Raw genomic sequence first — 18,123 nt, 5'->3', positions numbered from 1 at the left:
TAGATCTAAGTGCAGACTCAAGAAGGGGCATTAAGAAAAGCACTGCAGGGATGCCTGGGTGGCTCAGTGGGTTAAGCCTCTGCCTCTGGCTCAGGTCATGATCCCGGGGGTTTGGGATTGAGTCCCACATCAGGCTCCTTCCTGCTTCCCTCTCTGCTTGCCTTTCCCTGTGCTTGTGTTCTCTCTCTGTCTCTCTCTGACAAATAAATAAATAAAATCCTAAAAACAAAACAAAACAAAACAAAAAAACAAAACCGAAAACCCTACAACATCCACAAGGATGAAAACAAGATAAAAATGTAAAGGGAGTTATAGAGGGTGTGATCGAGATAAAGGAACTTACGATGTGTGTCCCTGAACAAGAACATCAAGACAAAGGGGGAAAAATAATATTTGAGACATAACCTAAGAAAATTATGCCAAGATAAAAGAAGATCAGAAGCTACCTATTAAAAGGATCCACCAGGGGGTTGTGAAGATATTTATCCAAACTGTATCACTCCCAGGACCTGAGAAAGTAATTGCAAGGTGTGTTAGTATGGCACTGAGCCAAGAGTGAAGTGAACTTAAGTGAGGACTCTTGTCTTACGTTTCTAGAAACTTCCACTTGAATTACTGGACTCCAGTGGCGGTCTGAGTCCTTGAAAATTTATCTCTACTTGGAACCAGTATTCAGGAGACCCAAGGAAAGTTTATGTATTTCCCTTTCTCCTGGACACTAAACACTGTGCCCCATTGGGGAAGTCTTCCAAGAAGGCTGAGAGTGTATGCCTCTGGTGCCCGCTTCACAGTCGTCCGGACTCCCAATCATTCAAGGGGCATCAAGGCTGTGGACTAATTCATGCTTGGAAATCTGGTAGGAGGTTGGCTCTGGCTCTTCCATGTAACATGCATAGCAAGCTGATTTTCAACGGATTTTCTTTCTTAAAAAACCCCTATGATCCATTTATCACCACTAGATGTCTCTCTGGCCAACCATTCCCTAGGATCTGATTAGTAAGTAATTCCTGATGCCTAGAATAATAACCAAAATCACTGTGCACCTTAAGGACTAATTGCCAACACGCCCTGGCTCGGTCGCAGTGCGTTCTATGGCTCTCCCGTTACAAGTAAGCCCATTTCAAAGACTAGAAAGATAAGTCACCAACATTCTTTTTGGGGTTCCTGTTTCTTATGAAAGATTATGAGGAGTCTTTTGGGTCCATAAAGACAGTGCTTCCAAACTCTTTTTTAGGGGACGCCATGACCTACAGTAATAATACATTTGAAAATATGATTTGACACATATTCGTGTATATGTTTTTTTATTGAATTATATTGACACACAGCACTGTTTCGGGTGAGCAATGGAATGATTTGACATTACGTTCACTGTGAAATGATTACCCCCGTCTGGTCACCATCTGTTACCATAAAAAGTTACAAAACATTCTTTTCCTTGGGATGAGAACTTGCAAGATTCACTCTTCCAGCAACCTTCAGATATGCACGACAACACCGCAGACTACAGTCACCATGCTTGACATCACATCCCTGGGACTTATCCATGTATATATGTGTAGATAGGCATCCGTTTCTATTTATAAAATCACCTTAAAATATTAGAAATATTATATTGGGTACACATGTTATACTCTGTGATTTCCCCTCCAATTCTGTGGCATTTTAATTATTTTTTAAATGTATTTTTTATCTTAATTTTTAAATTTTATTTTTTAAAAGATTTTACTTATTTATTTGATAGAGACACAGTGAGAGAAGGAACACATGCAGGGGGAGTGGGAGAGGGAGAAGCAGGTTTCCCACTGTGCAGGGAGCCTGATGTGGGGCTCAATCCCAGGAACCTGGGATCATGACCTGAGCCCAAGGCAGATGCTTAACGACTGAGCCACCCAGGCGCCCCAGAATGTAGGTTTTCATATCAAAACCTCATCATCCACCATCCATAGCCAAAACCCCATTATTAACAGCCGGATCACCTTCAACTCATATCTCAGGAAGAAAGAAAATAAAAAAAGCCTTATAAGGAGGGTCCTAGTTTCTCCTTTCACAAAAGAAACTGAAGATTACTTCCCAAGAGAATGATTAGACCTTTTCATGCCCTTCCCCCAAAATCTTACCATCAGTCACAATATTTCCAAATCTTGTCTTTGTTATAATGCTGGGTCAGGGAACACCATTTTTTCCCAAAGGCATCCCCATCTTCAGTACATTCCCTGTAGATCATGTGTCTGTACCAGAAGGGAAACACGCATTTTGCAAAGTCTACAGAGGAGGGAAGCAATCAGAATAAGAAATCTTTCTATTTTGTTATTTCTTCTTTGCCATGTCTCTCATGCACACATGTCTGTGCCCCCCCAAACCCTTCCCCCGCATTCAGCACCGTCTGCTTGGCAATATTGGTGGGAGATTGAGGTTTTGCTAAAAGTTTGCTTTCAAGGTCATGTGTTTGCAGCTCTCATAATGTCCTTGGTGCAATGTGATTTGCATACTGTCAGAGACCTACCTGCACAGATCTCCTTTTCACAGTGTCATTGACCATGGAGTCCCCGTACAGCGCCCTCTTGTGGATCCTATTGAACAAATATCACCCAACCTCCCTGCCGTATTCAGAGACCGGACACTCACCGTCTTCAGAGCAGTATTTCCAATAGCCTTGGTAAGTCTCATTTAGGGAACACCACTTGTGTTTCGTCTTGAGCTTGATGCAGTCATAGAATATTCCATTTTTGTAATGGAATGGAAAGAAACATTTGCCATCTGGAGAAAACAAAAATTCTTGGTCTTTCTCTGGGAGTGTTACTTGGGATGTTACAAACTTACTTTTTTTTTTCTTAATATATTATCGGTCCATTTGATCGATCTCAATTTGACATTGAGAGAGAGAGGGAGAGAGCATGAGAAGGGGAAGGTCAGAGGGACAAGCAGGCTTCCTGCTGAACAGGGAGCCCGATGTGGGACTCGATCCCAGGACCCTGGGATCATGACCTGAGCTGAAGGCAGTCGCTTAACTAACTGAGGCACCCAGGTGCCCTACAAATTGACTTTTGTCTTCCCCTGGTTGCACTGAAGTGAGAGCTGCTCCCTGGGGTCCTGTTGAATACTGAGTCACTTAACACTTTTCTCCATGGTATAAACACTCTTGATATATTTTGCTTAGCATTTGGCCCCAGCTCCAGAAAACTCTCCTAAGCTTAGAAACATAAATGTGAGACTTATCTATTGAACAATTTCCCCTCCATCTCTTTTCTTCACCTTATTACACACACACACACACACACACACACACACACACACACACACATAGTATATAGCCTAGTTTGTATCTATTCAGTTTTCTCCACGCCTATATGGACATAACGTGTATACGGACATTACGTATACACACGTGTAAGTCTCTATAAGACACACACAGGATACATACTATACATGGGCTCTCCCCACAGAGTTTTTGCTCCCTCGTAAAATGAATCATACTTTATATCCGTAACTTGTTTCTAACTTAGCTTATCACAAAAATCCTTCCCAATGTATCTTTTTCTTCCCCCCTCCTGGCCTCCATTTAAGACAGTGTTCAGAACTTTCTCTAGAATTGAACTCATCATCTTTCTCTCTCACTTATATTCTTCCTCCGTGAAGGGCATCTCTATCCACCTACCTGAGCCAAAAAAAACCCTTACCCCATGTATCCTTTTAACATTTGTAGCTCTAACTCCTTTCTAATGTCAATTCATATTCTGTGATACGGATTTTGCCAAATTGACTCAACATTTCCTGTATTCAGATTGTTTTCCCTCTCTGCAAAGCTGAAGCAAACTTTTCATGTATGTAAATTCTTAGGTACTGAAGCATTTATTTCTACAGAATGGAATCCCAAAAGTAAGATTCTTAGGTTAACGCACATATGAACTGTTAATGTTATTGGATATTGCTTTCTCAAAGGACAGTAGCAATTCATGTTTCCTACCAATGTGCCCTTTTACCTGGATTTTCTTCACCCTGAAGTATTTATACAATCTTAAGGTGTATACCTTTTTATCTTTTAAAAGATTTTATTTACTTATTTGACAGAGGGAGATCACAAGTAGGCAGAGAGGCAGTTAGAGAGAGAGGAGGAAGCAGGCTTCCCGCTTGAGCAGAGAGCCCAATGCGGGGCTGGATCCCAGGACCCTGAGATCATGACCTGAGCTGAAGGCAGAGGCTTTAACCCACTGAGCCACCCAGGCCCCAGGTGTATACCTTTAAAACAGATTATTCCTGTCTTGCTTTAAAATAGATGATACAAAGTAGAATGACCAGGGTCTGAAGCCAGCAAGCATTAGAAAAGGTTACTTATTATTACTATTTGATGCATTCTTGGCTGATATGCTATTTATATTACTATGGTTATGGTTTGTTTAAATATCTGATAATACAAGGCGTTTCTCCAACGCTTTCCCCCCCATAATATTCCTAATTACTATTGGACATTTTTCCCATGTGAATTTTAAAATTAGGTATTTTCTGGTTTATTGGCAGAAATTAAAGAGTAGTGCTGGTAAAGATCAGGGTGACTCTTATTTCTTGTTTTTCTTTATCTGTTTACAAATTCCTTTTATCAAATTTACAAAAAGAGAGAAAACATTTTATCAGGAAAAAACCCACTGATCTCCCCATTTTTACAAAATTAAAAGAAAATATCCTTTAATCACAAAAGTTTTCTGATCATCTTACCTTTGACTTCTGGAAAGTGAATTATAGTTTCTGAAAAAGAAAATTGGAAGCCGATGTTTATTTCACTATTCTTATTTCTTCCAACCCAGAACATGGCATGATCTGTCATTTAGGACTCGCTTTATGTTCTTCAATATGATTTTATCATTTACTTATTTAAGTCCTGGACATTTCTTTTTTTCTTTTTTTTCGATTTTATTTATTTATTTATTTAACAGACAGAGATCACAAGTAAGCAGAGAGGCAGGCAGAGAGAGAGGAGGAAGCAGGCTCACCGATGAGCAGAGAGCCCAGCACGGGGCTGATCCCGGGGCCCTGAGATTACGACCAGAGCTGAAGGCAGAGGCCTTAACCCACTGAGCCACCCAGGCGCCCCAGTCCTGGACACTTCTTGCTGATTTAACCCCAAAGTGTTTTTTGTCACTGACATAAAATAGAATGATTTTCTTTTCTATGAGTGTCTACTGGGTTCTTACCAGTATAGGGTAAAACAAGTGGTTGTTACATGTTTATCTTATATCTAGCCACACATCCAGATTCTCTTATTTTTAAAAAATTTCTTATTAAGTTTCATTTTAATTTTCATATAGTTCAGATTTTCTTATTGAAGCTAGGAACATTTACTAGTTTTCCTAGGGCTTTTTGAAGTATGTAATCATACAATTATACTTCTTATTTTCTCTGCTTAATGGGTTATTTCCTTTTTGCAATATCACCTGCCTTAGGGCCCCTCCACCCCTGACAATGTTAACTAGTACTGCTCACAATCGATACATCCGTGCAGACGGAGTGACATTTGGGTTAAGAATGTTCATTTCAGGGGTGCCTGGGTGGCTCAGTGGGTTAAAGCCTCTGCCTTCAGCTCAGGTCATGATCCCGGGATCCTGGGATCGAGTCCCGCATCGGGCTCTCTGCACGGCAGGGAGCCTGCTTCCCTTCCTCTCTCTCTGCCTGCCTCTCTGCCTACTTGTGATCTCTGTCTGTCAAGTAAATAAATAAAATCTTTTTTTTTTTTTAAAGAATGTTCATTTCATCACAGCTGATAATAACCCCTCAGATAGAGATCAATCCAAAAATACCAATCAGTAAGGGAATTTAAAAATAAAATATTATTATTTTTTATTTGAAAGAGAGAGAGAGCAGGAGCAGGGGGAGGAGCAGAGGGAGAGGGACAAGCCGACTCTGCGCTGAGTGCGGAGCCAGAAGAGGAGCTCAGTCCACAACACTGAGATCACAACCTGAGCTGAAATCAAGAGTCAGACGCTTGACCTCCTGAGCCCCTCAGGCGCCCCTTCAATACATAGCTTTATAATACTGCAGACATTAACAAAGAGGAACATATAAATAGATATGAAAACATTTGCACTTCATCTTTAGGTGACAAAAGGCATTTTCTATTTCATTATGTTCTATAAGACTCTGTTTTTACAAAAAAGAAAAGCCCATTATGGAGTTGTATGAGATGATACATTCGGTCACTCAAAAATATTAACAGTAAAATTGACAGTAGCATTATAATTGCTTTCTTCTTCTTTTTCCTTATCTATTCTTTTTAAAGAATTATTTATTTGAGGAGTGCCTGGGTGGCTCAGTGGGTTAAGCCTCTGCTTCAACTCAGGTCATGATCCCAGGGTCCTGGGATTGGGTCCCTGCATCGGGCTCTCTGCTCAGCAGGGAGCCTGCTTCCCTCTCTCTCTCTCTGCCTGCCTCTCTGCCTGCTTGTGATCTCTGTCTGTCAAATAAATAAATAAATAAATAAATAAATAATATTTGTAAAAAGTTATTTATTTGACAGAGAGAGAGAGAGAGAGAGCGCACAAGCAGGGTGAGGAGCAGAGGCAGAGGGAGATGCAGGCTCCCCCTGAGCAGGGACCCCAATGTGGGGCTTGATCCCAGGACCCTGTGGTCATAACCTAAGCCCAAGGCAGATGCCTAACTGACTGAGCAACCCAGGCTCCCCTTTCTTTAACTATTCTTAACATAGATTGTACGTAATCTTACATATGAGGACATAAAATATGATTTCTTGCCAGGAAAAGGAGCATAATATTGAACGACTTTATATTTTATTGCCAAATTAAAAAAACAACTCTAAGAGTTTTTATCAACTCACCTACAGCTGGAGGATCATCATCTGAAAGACACAATTTTATTTTTAAATTAATCTCTCCACCCAACATGGGACTTGAACTTACAACCCAGAGATCAAGAGTTACACCTTCCACCGACTAAGCCAGGCGGGTGCCCCGAAAGACACAAATTTTAGCAAATACTTATTTCACTAGATTTAACCTTTAGACTAGAATGAAATGCAAATATTTTCCTAAATTATAATCCAGTAAGGATAATATTTTGAAGGAGCTGCGTCAGAATTTCAGTGGTGCTTTCTTTCAGTAGTGTAATTGTGGGTGATTTGTAATTTTTCCTTTTGTTTTAACTGTATTTTCTGGGGCTCCATGTTATCACATGGCACCTGTTTTATTTCGGTGATAAAGGATTTCTCTCCTCACAGTAATCATTATTATTTTCTCCCCAATGAGATGGAAGACTCTTTCAAATTCGCAATCGATTTTCGCAAACAGTAGAGAACTTACATCCACTAAAAATGGCTCCGGAATTCAAGTTTAGGAGACTCTGATGTCTTGCAAGTATTGAAATGCCAAGAAACCTCCCAGAAAGGGCTAAGGCATTTCATCATAAATGGCCTGTCCATTGCTTGCAGATCTTCAACGCTCTTCTCTGAGACTGAAAGAGACAGGATCTTGATGGCTATGTTTTTGCCTATAAATGTCGAACTGGCAACTGGTACTGAACATGAAGCACCCCCCCACCCCCCAGAGCAGGAAGCACAATGTGAAGAAGACATTTAGAAATGACTTACTTTTTCACCCTTACAAGTAGGAAGGATTCCAGGGGGAGGACACGTTCAGAATGTAAACTGATGGTGCAGAGGTGTAGCTAAAGCAGTACACTTCCTCTTAAAAAAAAAAAAAATAGAGGGTGCCTGGGTGGCTCAGTGGGTTGGGCTTCTGCGTTCCGCTGGGGTCGGGTCGTGATCTCCGGGTCCTGGGATTGAGTCCTGCTTGGGGCTGTCTGCTAGGTGGGGAGCCTGCTTCCTCCTCTCTCTCTGCCTGCCTCTCTGCCTACTTGTGATCTCTGTCAAATAAATAAATAAAATCTTTTTTTTTTTTAAATTTATTTGTCAGAGAGAGAGAGAGCGAGCACAGGCAGACAGAGTGGCAGGCAGAGTCAGAGGGAGAAGCAGGCTCCCTGCGGAGCAAGGAGCCTGATGCGGTACTTGATACCAGGATGCTGGGATCACGACCTGAGCCGACGGCAGCTGCTCAACCAACTGAGCCACCCAGGAGTCCCTAAATAAATAAAATCTTAAAAAAAAAAAAAAGAAATACACTTTCTCAGACTCTTTAGCTCCTTCATCCCCAGCTAACTGTGTGACTTTGGATCCATGACTCTACATCTCTGTGCATCAGATCCCTTTCTACAAAACGAGGGCCATAACTGTACCTACCTCATGGGATTGTTATGAGGAACGTACTTATTACACATATCAAGTCCTCAGCATATGATTCTTTTTTTTTAAGGGAGAACTCTTCTTTATTATTATTATTATTTTAAATTTTTTCAATTTATTTATTTTCAGAAAACAGTATTCATTATTTTTTCACCACACCCAGTGTTCCATGCAATCCGTGCCCTCTATAATACCCACCACCTGGTACCCCAACCTCCCACACCCCCACCACTTCAAACCCGTCAGATTGTTTTTCAGAGTCCATAGTCTCTCGTGATTCACCTCCCCTTCCAATTTACCCCAACTCCCTTCTCCTTTCTAACACCCCTTGTCCACCATGATATTTGTTATGCTCCACAAATAAGTGAAACCATATGATAATTGACTTTCTCTGCTTGACTTATTTCACTCAGCATAATCTCTTCCAGTCCTGTCCATGTTGCTACAAAAGTTGGGCATCCATCGTTTCTGATGGAGGCATAATACTCCATAGTGTATATGGACCACATCTTCCTTATCCATTCGTCCGTTGAAGGGCATCTTGGTTCTTTCCATAGTTTGACGACCGTCGCCATTGCTGCTATAAACATTGGGGTACAGATGGCCCTTCTTTTCACGACATCTGTATCCTTGGGGTAAATACCCAGGAGTGCAATTGCAGGGTCATAGGGAAGCTCTATTTTTATTTCTTGAGGAATCTCCACACTGTTCTCCAAAGTGGCTGCACCAACTTGCATTCCCACCAACAGTGTAAGAGGATTCCCCTTTCTCCACATCCCCTCCAACACATGTTGTTTCCTGTCTTGTTAATTTTGGCCATTCTAACTGGTGTAAGGTGATATCTCAATGTGGTTTTAATTTGAATCTCCCTGAGGGCTAATGATGATGAACATTTTTTCATGTGTCTGATAGCCATTTGTATATCTTGATTGGAGAAGTGTCTGTTCATATCTTCTGCCCATTTTTTGATATCTTTGCCTGTTTCGTGTGGGTTGAGTTTGAGGAGTTCATTATAGATCCTGGATATCAACCTTTTGTCTGTACTGTCATTTGCAAATATCTTCTCCCATTATTATTATTTTTAAAGATTTTATTTATTTATTTGACAGGCAGAGATCACAAGTAGGCAGAAAGGCAGGCAGAGAGAGAGAGAGGGAAGCAGGCTCCCCTCTGAGCAGAGAGCCCGATGCAGAGCTCAATCCCAGGACCCTGAGACCATGACCTGAGCCAAAGACAGAGGCTTTAACCCACTGAGCCACCCAGGTGCCCTTAGCATATGATTCTGCTTCACCCTAGAAATTCTGTCTGCCATCCACAGGGGTGCAGCATAGACAATTCTTCTGAGTATGTGGGAATATTTCCATAATACAGTGAGTTAAAGGTTTTTAAAAGGAAACCTGACCTAACCATGATGGCAAAGAATTACAGAGTGCACATGCTGGGGAGGGGATATAAAACAGCATGGCTGCTCTGGAAAACAGCACGGAGGTTGCTCAAAAAAATTAAAAATAGAACTATCATGTGACCTGGCAATCCCACTTCTGGGTATTTACCCAAAAGCTTTGAAATCTGGATCTTGAAGAGCTTTCTGTATTCTCACGCTCACTGAATCCTAATAGCCAGGACGGGAGAACCACCCGAAAGTCCATCCCCGGACGGGTGGACAGTGGATCAGGAGAAGGCAGTCTCTGCGTGCCGCGGAAATTAATTAGAGAGAAATACACTCATTAAATAAATAAATAAATAGTATCCAAAGAGAAGGAACTCCTGCCGTAGGCAACAACAGGGATGGACGTGGAGGACATCAGGCTAAAGGAAATAAGCCAGAGGCAGAAGAAACTTCACATGAGGTATCCAAAACAGATGCCCTCCGTGAATGTTGTTAGCAGTTAAATCCAAACACTTATACTGTGTCTCTAATACCTGCTGGTGGTAGGTATTAATAATAATAATAATAATAACCTGGCCTCCTCCCAGCATCCGTCGGGGAGGGGGCAGCAAGAAACATTCTCCTGTGTCGGGTGTGGGAACGCAGAGCTTGGCCCGAGGTCACGGAAGAAACTCAGGGTGGAGTCAGAGAAGCCAGGTTGGGGCTGGACATGGGAGCCCCTGCTGGAGGGAGGTGGGACAGAGGTGGCCAGGAGGCTGCTCAGCTCTGGGCCGGTGGGGTCCCCCCGGGAGCGCTGGGCTATCATTCTCCTGCCCTCCGGTCCCATAAAATGATAAAGGCTTTTGCAATGCAAGGTTTGTATTTTAGCACAAGCGTTTGCTGAAATTCAGCTGTGGGCCGACGGGCAGTGTCTCCCCCAGGAGCATGAAATGGTAACAGGCAGCAGGTGAAAACTCCAGAATTTGGGGGTTCATGCTGCATGTCAGGGGCTGCCCGCCTGGATGGTCCTCCTGTAAGGGACCCCCCTGTCGTGTCATCCCTGAGTGCGCCCCAACAGCTCGTAACCATGGAAACGTTACCCACGTACACCGCCAGCGTCTAGTCCTAGAACGGGATCACTCAGCTGGACCCTCTGTGAAGTCTTGCCAGGTCAGTCGTATCTCCAGGCTTGCCCGAGGCATGAAGGCGGTTGGGGTCACACAGCTCATCTGTCTCCTCTCCATCTCCTCACCTGCCAGTGGGCTCACAGGTGTAGTCACTCTTGCCACTTACTCTCTACACCGTGTGCCCCCAGCGCGATCCAAGCCTCCTACCTCTTTGCTTCTAAAATGCTAAAATCCAATGCTTTCATGTTCTGTCTCCGGGAGCAGAATGCCCCTTATTCTCGAAGGCATCTTACTGCCCGCAGGCCGGGTGGCTGGCCCCCAGAGATGACAATGGGGCCCTCTTCACCTCGGGGGAGCAGATACTTGTGTGTGGAGACAGACAACGTGAATGAGCAACATTTCCAAAGACTCAGAAGTGTGCTGAGCACCACGTAAGTGGAAAGACCGTGCCTGGGCCCTGTGGGTCTTCATTCACTGAGACTGGGCAGCATCGAGAGAGCGTCACGTGGGAAAATGTGACCTTCCTAATTCAGGAGGCCAGGCACTGAAAGTGGAGAAATTTTAGGACTATCTTAACCAGCTTCTGACCCTTATACTTTCTTTTCTTTTCTTTTTTAACATACATACAAAAGTGGTATCTCATGAAAAAATCAATGTCCTAGACAAAAGTATTATTGTTCCATAAGCACAAAAAGAACATTCTAACACGTAAGAAATTAGTGGTCACAGCCACACTAAGAACCTCTCTCTCTCTCTCTCTCTCTTTTTTTTTAAGACGTTTATCCACACTGTATTCGATTTACTTTTCAATGCAAACGTGTCCTGGCGGATACTTCCACGTAGGACCTGCGAGACCATCATTTTGAAAGAATTTCACAAAATAACTGTTTTCCCAGGTCTGCGTGACGCCCCCACCAGATGTGTAGGAAATGCTTCTGTGATGAAATTCCCTTCTTATATGGTCATCCGCAATCACTGAAGGCCACACGATTTGGTAAAGGACTAAAACAGACTTGCCAAAACTCAGTTCCATCTTCAAAGCCTCGAATAAAGCATTTAAAATATGGTAGGGGAGACGGGAGACACGCGGTTATGAAGGAACACGACTCTGCCAATGGGCTCGTCCAGCTTGCCTTCCGATTCTTTCATTTTTATTAGTCAAACCTTTTTATATTTGTGTGTGTTTTTAGTATTTTTATTTTTTTGAAGATGTTATTTATTTATTTGACAGACAGAGATCACAAGTAGGCAGAGAGGCAGGCAGAGAGAGAGGAGGAAGCAGGCTCCCCGCTGAGCAGAGAGCCCGATGTGGGGCTCAATCCCAGGACCCTGAGATCATGACCCGAGCCCAAGGCAGAGGCTTAACCCACTGAGCCACCCAGGCGCCCCGTGTGTGTGTTTTTAAGGCCCACCAGTGGCGTGTGTCTATTCAATAGAAATACTAGAAAAATAGAGAGGGTATCTTTTTCTCTTTTAGGGTACATGGAATTAGGATGGCTCTTACACTCAAGTTGGATTACATATGGCAGAAAATGTGCAAGACTCAGTTTTTCTTTTCCTTTTTTTTTTTAAGTTTTATTTATTTATCTGACAGAGACAGAGAGATCACAAGTAGGCAGAGAGGCAGGCAGAGAGAGAGGAGGAAGCAGACTCCCCGCTGAACAGAGAGCCCAATGCGGGGCTCGATCCTAGGACCCTGAGACCATGGCCTGAGCCGAACACGGAGGCTTAACCCACGAAGCCACCCAGGCACCCCAAGACTCGAGTTGTCAATGCTCACCCCCGACGTGTCACATCGCGACTCACCCTCATAGTCAGGACAGACCACACGGTGAAATCCACAGACCCAGAGCAACAGGAACCCCACCGGCAAGGCCATGCTGCTCCTCTCAGAAACTGCTGGTCGACTTGCGACTTGCTCATCCTCAGGGCTTTATAGCCAACACCGCGGCCGCCTCCTCCTTCCTACTTCACTTCCCTCCTCCCTCCCCCCCCCCTCCTTCCCCCAGGCTCCTCCTTCTCTCCTCCCCTCCCTTCTCGTAGGGCTCTTTCTCCCTCTCAGCTCCCCTTCCTCCTCCTGCTTTTCTTTTCTTCTTTCTTTTTTTTTTTTTTAAGATTTTATTTATTTGACACAGAGAGAGAAATCACAAGTAGGCAGAGAGGCAGGCAGAGAGAGAGGGGAGAGGTTTGATTGGTGAGAACAAAATGTATTAGGGTCTCTCATTAAAAATCAATATTTTTATTATATCTAGAAAGAAAGATGATTGCACACGGTTACCAGCAAGAGTGCCAAAACTGTCATTATGCTTTTAATTTATGTTCATACTATTGAAAGTGTTCTGAAACAGGATTTTTTGGAAGACAGGTGGCCTACAGGGAAGAAATGTGATTCCTAAAGATTTTGTTTAGCAGTATGAATGTGGAGTACTGAGCAATTATTTACACATAAACACTTATTTTCTGCTTATTCTGCCTTGTTTATAATCATTTAAATCATCCCAGTATTTTACCCTAAAGGGATACAATGTATCGCCCTCGCCCCGCAAGGACGACAAGACGCCCTGGTTCGGATGCATCTTCTCTCTCTTCTCTCTCTTTATTTCCTCAAGTCTACACACTTATATACATGACCAATCAGCGAGCAGGGTACAGGAGCGAGCGAATCAGGCTGTGCACCTAAATGAACAACTTCGCTAGCAACCAATGCTGTTTACCTCCTCTTTGGGCGTTCCGCTTAGTCTCACGAGGCAATCCTAACCTGGCAACTAGCCAGGCGCCATCTTTTAATGGTGGAGGCCGCCCTGGCCAGGGGCCTGCCTCCGACATCTCCCCCTTTTTTCTTTTATGGCAGGGATCGTGCCTGTCTTAGGTTGTCAGTGGCGGGGAATATCCTTACCCGTCATCAGACGGCAGATATCAATGATCTGCGTCCTGTCTTAGGTTGGTTTATTTCCCCCACCAATCTTACCCGTCGTTGACTACCGATCCAGCATACTTAGCCACACTTGGGGGGATGTCACAGCCTCAATGGCTAACAAGGCCTGCACCATGGCTTGCTGTTGCCTATGTTGCTGTCGCCTCCAAATACTAGCAGAATCAGGCCCACTACGAGGATTATCATCAGACCAATTATGCTAGCCCATTGTTTCGTAAAGGTTAACACATCTTGCAATGTTTTGATTATCTCTGGAAGGGTTGCAAGCTCAACTCTGGTGTTATTTATCCTTGTTATGCCTAGTACCAGGTGCTGAGTATAGTTTTGGAATTCTGCGGACTAATTCCCCCGCAAGTATTGGGAGAGCTGTCGGGAGACATTCTGTAGGCTATGGGAGTTACACAAATTGCCGGGAAGGGTGCTATACATCCCAGTCTCAATAGGGCCCCCCATATGTCCACTTGTTCTTGAACCAAATCCACTCTCTGGTGTTGACTATCAGGATTTCTGCTTGCAGATGTGCATTGATCTGAGTCTATGTTTGAAGGGCAGCCGCCGTTCCTTCTGCAAGGGTGTTCACAGCTTCTGCAGTGGGTATAGTTGCAGCAAGCGAGACTGCTGCTGCCGTGGCAGCTGCTGTAGATATAGCCAATGCTGTCACAATGGCAGCTGTGATACCAAAATCTTTCTTCTTTCTGGATAGCACCACCGGTAACTTGTCCTCTGGAATGGAAACTGGGATAGGAACATGGGTAGGGATACGCATAATCACAGCCAGCTTGAAGGCCGTGACATTCCAGCACTGGGAAAGATAGCAATTCTTAGTGCAATTCAACGTATCATTCAGCTCACTAGCATTTGTTACGAGGAAAAGGAATGGTGGCCAGACGCATATAAGAACAGTTGAGGAATTTGCCACCATTTAACATGGACACTGCTGAGATATCAGTACATGCTCCTAGCAAGTTACAGACCTGCCATGCATCAAAGGGAGAGGAGGGAATATGAGAGAAGAGTTAGTCACTGGTAAAGGATAAGCCATGCTTTAACCACTGCTCACAGCTCTCTGCCTTGAGTCTGCCGCAGGAGGTGTAGCATCCCCAGAGTTATCATCAGCATCTTCAGCATCATGACTGGTGTTCGGAGGCAAGGCTGCACGCACCAGCCGTTCTGGGATCCAAATTGGAGCCTCCTTTTCCTGTGGAAAAACACATACAGACCCCCTACTCCATACTAACACTGGATCTGGTCCATTCCACTTTCCTGTGAGGATGTCCTTCCAAAGTACTATAGGCTTAGGGGAAGCGACAGCATCACTTACATGTCTGTCTGCAGCTGATTTACTCGTTTTGTCCAACGTTAAAAAATTCAAAATAAAGAGAATGGTGTTGAGCTTATCTTTAGGGGACCTGAAGGTGTCCCCTATTCCCCCTTTTTGTTTATAAAGCGCATTTTTTATTGTAAGATGCGCACGCTCCACAACACTCTGTCCTTGTGGGTTGTAGGGTATTCCATGTATCAAGTGAATGTCAAGTTGTTGTAGGAAGGCTTTAAAGGGTTGTGGGCTATAGGCTGGACCATAATCTGTCTTTAATTGGCGTGGCTTTCCCCATGCCGCAAAAGCCTGTAGGCAATGGGTGATAACATCTCTGGATTTTTCCCCTGTATGCACCGAGGCGAAAATTATTCCAGAGCAGGTATCTACAGACATGAACATATCTTAACTTTCCAAATTCTGAAATGTGTGACATCCCTATGCCATATATGATTAGGTAACAAACCCTTAGGATTAACCCCCAAGGACGGTGCAGGTAGTAAGATCACGCAATTTCTGCAGGAGACTACTATGTCCCGTGCCTGTGCTTTTGTTATGTTAAATTTGAGGCGAAGAGTTAAAGCATCCTGTTTCTTCAAATCCTCCCCTAAGTGGTCCCATTGAGGTATGTTTAGCAAGCCTTCATCTAGGAACCTTGGAGCCGCCTTTTCCACTATATTCAAAAAGGCTCAGGCAGTTTTTGCTTTTATGTGGACGTTAAAGACTCGCCGCTAAATCCCGGCTCTAAGACCGCCCCGCTTCTTATTGAGGACTTGTACAAGATTCCCACCACTTTGATCGTGGTCCCTTCCCCGCTTACCTGCTGTTTTAATAAGAAAATCCCAGCTCTATGGCCGCCCCGCTTCTTGTTGCGGTCTTGTACAAGTTTCCCACCACCTTTGTCGTGGTTTTACCCCGCATACCTGCGGACTTCTCCCTTGCAAGGTTTTTCTATTTTTACTCCCCGCTTTACCGCTGAATTCCCACTTTTGAACGTGGCTAATGTCCCCACTTACCTGTGGACCTTTACTCCCCGCTTTCCTGCGGATTACCTTGCAAGATTCCTTTATTTAGTTCCCGGGTGCCGGCGCCATTTATCGCCCTCACCCCGCAAGGACGACAAGACGCCCTGGTTCGGATGCATCTTCTCTCTCTTCTCTCTCTTTATTTCCGCAAGTCTACACACTTATATACGTTTACATGACCAATCAGCGAGCAGGGTACAGGAGCGAGCGAATCAGGCTGTGCACCTAAATGAACAACTTCGCTAGCAACCAATGCTGTTTACCTCCTCTTTGGGCGTTCCGCTTAGTCTCAGGAGGCAATCCTAACCTGGCAACTAGCCAGGCGCCATCTTTTAATGGTGGAGGCCGCCCTGGCCAGGGGCCTGCCTCCGACAACAATGTTCTTCTGAAAGTTAACAATCTAACTTTCTTAATCTTCCTGTAAATAAATTCCCTTATTCTATATGCCTGTTTGAAAGTTTTTTTTTATTTAAGATTTTATTTATTTATTTGACAGACAATGATCACAAGTAGGCAGAGAGTCAGCCAGAGAGGAGGAAGCAGGCTCCCCGCTGAGCAGAGAGCCGGATTGGCGGCTCGATCCCAGGACCCTAAGATCATGACCTGAGCTGAAGGCAGACGCTTTAACCCACTGAGCCACCCAGGCGCCCCTGAAAGTTTTTAACAACTAATTTTTATACAAAATTAATGGCCCTCCCAAAGCTATTTTGTAACAGTAACATTGATTATGGTCACATTTTGCTCTTGCATAACAAATTACACATCTCACTGCTGTAATCTCTACATATAAAGTACACAAGATTTGTTTGCTCCTTATGTCTAGAATGCATACTAATATTTAATTTAATATTTAATATTAATTTAATATTAATATCTAATATTTAATATCTAAATGTAAATGTAAACATGAAAAATGAATCGGAAACCATGCCTCATTAGTGTTACTGATGTTTTACCTATTAAAACGCATTCTGTGCATATTAACAATGAAAACAGCTGACGTGATCACAAAAATCACCGATCAAGTTGGCCATCTGTCTGTCTTCTTTGGAAAAATGAAAAGGAAAAAAAAAGTCATTGATCAAACAAACAGTTGGGGATTCCAGGGAAGATATGGGCTGAGGCAATTGGACTGTCTGGCCAAAGGTCAAAGTTGAATACACATTTTAGCCAAATAACATGGTCAAAACCAAACTTTCTGTCTAATTCACACCAGATGATTCCTCCCTTTTACTTAAATTTGCGTTTATCTGAACACTAATGCGATTGAGTGTTTCTTCCTCTCTTGCAAAATAAGCCATTCAGCATTCATCTCCTGTTTGTTCCCTTTGACTACATTTGTACTGGGTTCTTTGCCTTTTTCTTATGATCTGCATGAATTCCTTGAGTATGCTAGGTATTAAGGCCAAGTCAGTCCTAGACAATGCAAACACCTACCCCTGCTGCCCCACTCTCACCTGAGCCTCAGGGTGCCCATCTTCTCACTCCTGGTCGGGGGAATGGGAGGGTGTCCTGCAACTGAGGTCGGGCATGCCGGCTCATAGCTTAGTCCTTAGCAGCTGTGTGAGCCTGGTCCCCAACTTCCTCTTCTCTAAGACAGGACTAATAGTGTCTGCCTGACAGGGCTTGTGGGGGGGGGGATTAAATAAGTTCTAGTGGGGGAAGGGCTGGCTGAGTGCCAGTTCACTGTCTTTTCCTCTGTACCTCCGAAGGGGAAGAATTGAGGAAAATTCTTCACCACAGAAGGAGGCAGGAAACGTTTCAAGGAACGCTCTCTGCCTCGCCGTCCCCACTGTGCCCTGTCTTGCCTTAGACGTGCCATTGGCACCCACTGTTGCCGCCACCAGTGTGTCAAGCCCTGTTATCTCTCAGTATATGGGAAGCCTGAGGAAAAGAGAGCCAGCCTTGTCCTCATGAAGGTTCCACCCTAAGCAGGAATGGATGGTACCAGGAAAGTCATTTGAAGTAGAGAGCCCTGTTGGCATCCTAGCTAAGAGGATGGTAGCTCGCTCTGTGTGTATGAGAGAGCGTGGTGCTGGAAGACCCCGCAGGAGGGCTCGGGGCTCCCTTTCGATTGGTGGTTCCGAGGCAGAGATGAGGTCTCTAA

At 44.0% G+C, this 18,123-nt stretch overlaps 1 protein-coding gene across 1 annotated transcript; it reads right to left on the bottom strand.

Annotated features, from left to right (window-relative positions):
- Nucleotides 1–2,122: 2,122 nt before the first annotated feature.
- Nucleotides 2,123–4,807, bottom strand: LOC106007309 (binder of sperm protein homolog 1). Its single transcript, XM_013063845.1, has 3 exons — nt 4,714–4,807; nt 2,629–2,760; nt 2,123–2,265 (listed from the first exon to the last, which is right to left on the bottom strand). Exons 1-3 carry the CDS (start codon nt 4,805–4,807, stop codon nt 2,123–2,125), a joined length of 369 nt encoding a protein of 122 aa, XP_012919299.1.
- Nucleotides 4,808–18,123: the final 13,316 nt, after the last annotated feature.

This window comes from Mustela putorius, unplaced genomic scaffold (genome assembly GCF_011764305.1).
Source record: "Mustela putorius furo isolate JIRA1106 unplaced genomic scaffold, ASM1176430v1.1 tig00000196_pilon_pilon_pilon, whole genome shotgun sequence".
Lineage (NCBI taxonomy): Eukaryota > Metazoa > Chordata > Mammalia > Carnivora > Mustelidae > Mustela > Mustela putorius.
Note: the sequence above shows the minus strand (reverse complement) of the source record. Positions and strands in the feature narration are given on the sequence as shown.

Bases quoted from the DNA above. Each gene is read 5' to 3' on its own strand.
- LOC106007309 (XM_013063845.1), bottom strand. From the start codon at position 4,807: ATGTTCTGGGTTGGAAGAAATAAGAATAGTGAAATAAACATCGGCTTC. The intron at 2,761-4,713 runs GTAAGATGATCA...TGTTTTCTCCAG, and splicing joins TCACTTTCCAGAAGTCAAAG to ATGGCAAATGTTTCTTTCCA. The intron at 2,266-2,628 runs GTGAGTGTCCGG...CCTCCTCTGTAG, and splicing joins GAAATACTGCTCTGAAGACG to ACTTTGCAAAATGCGTGTTT.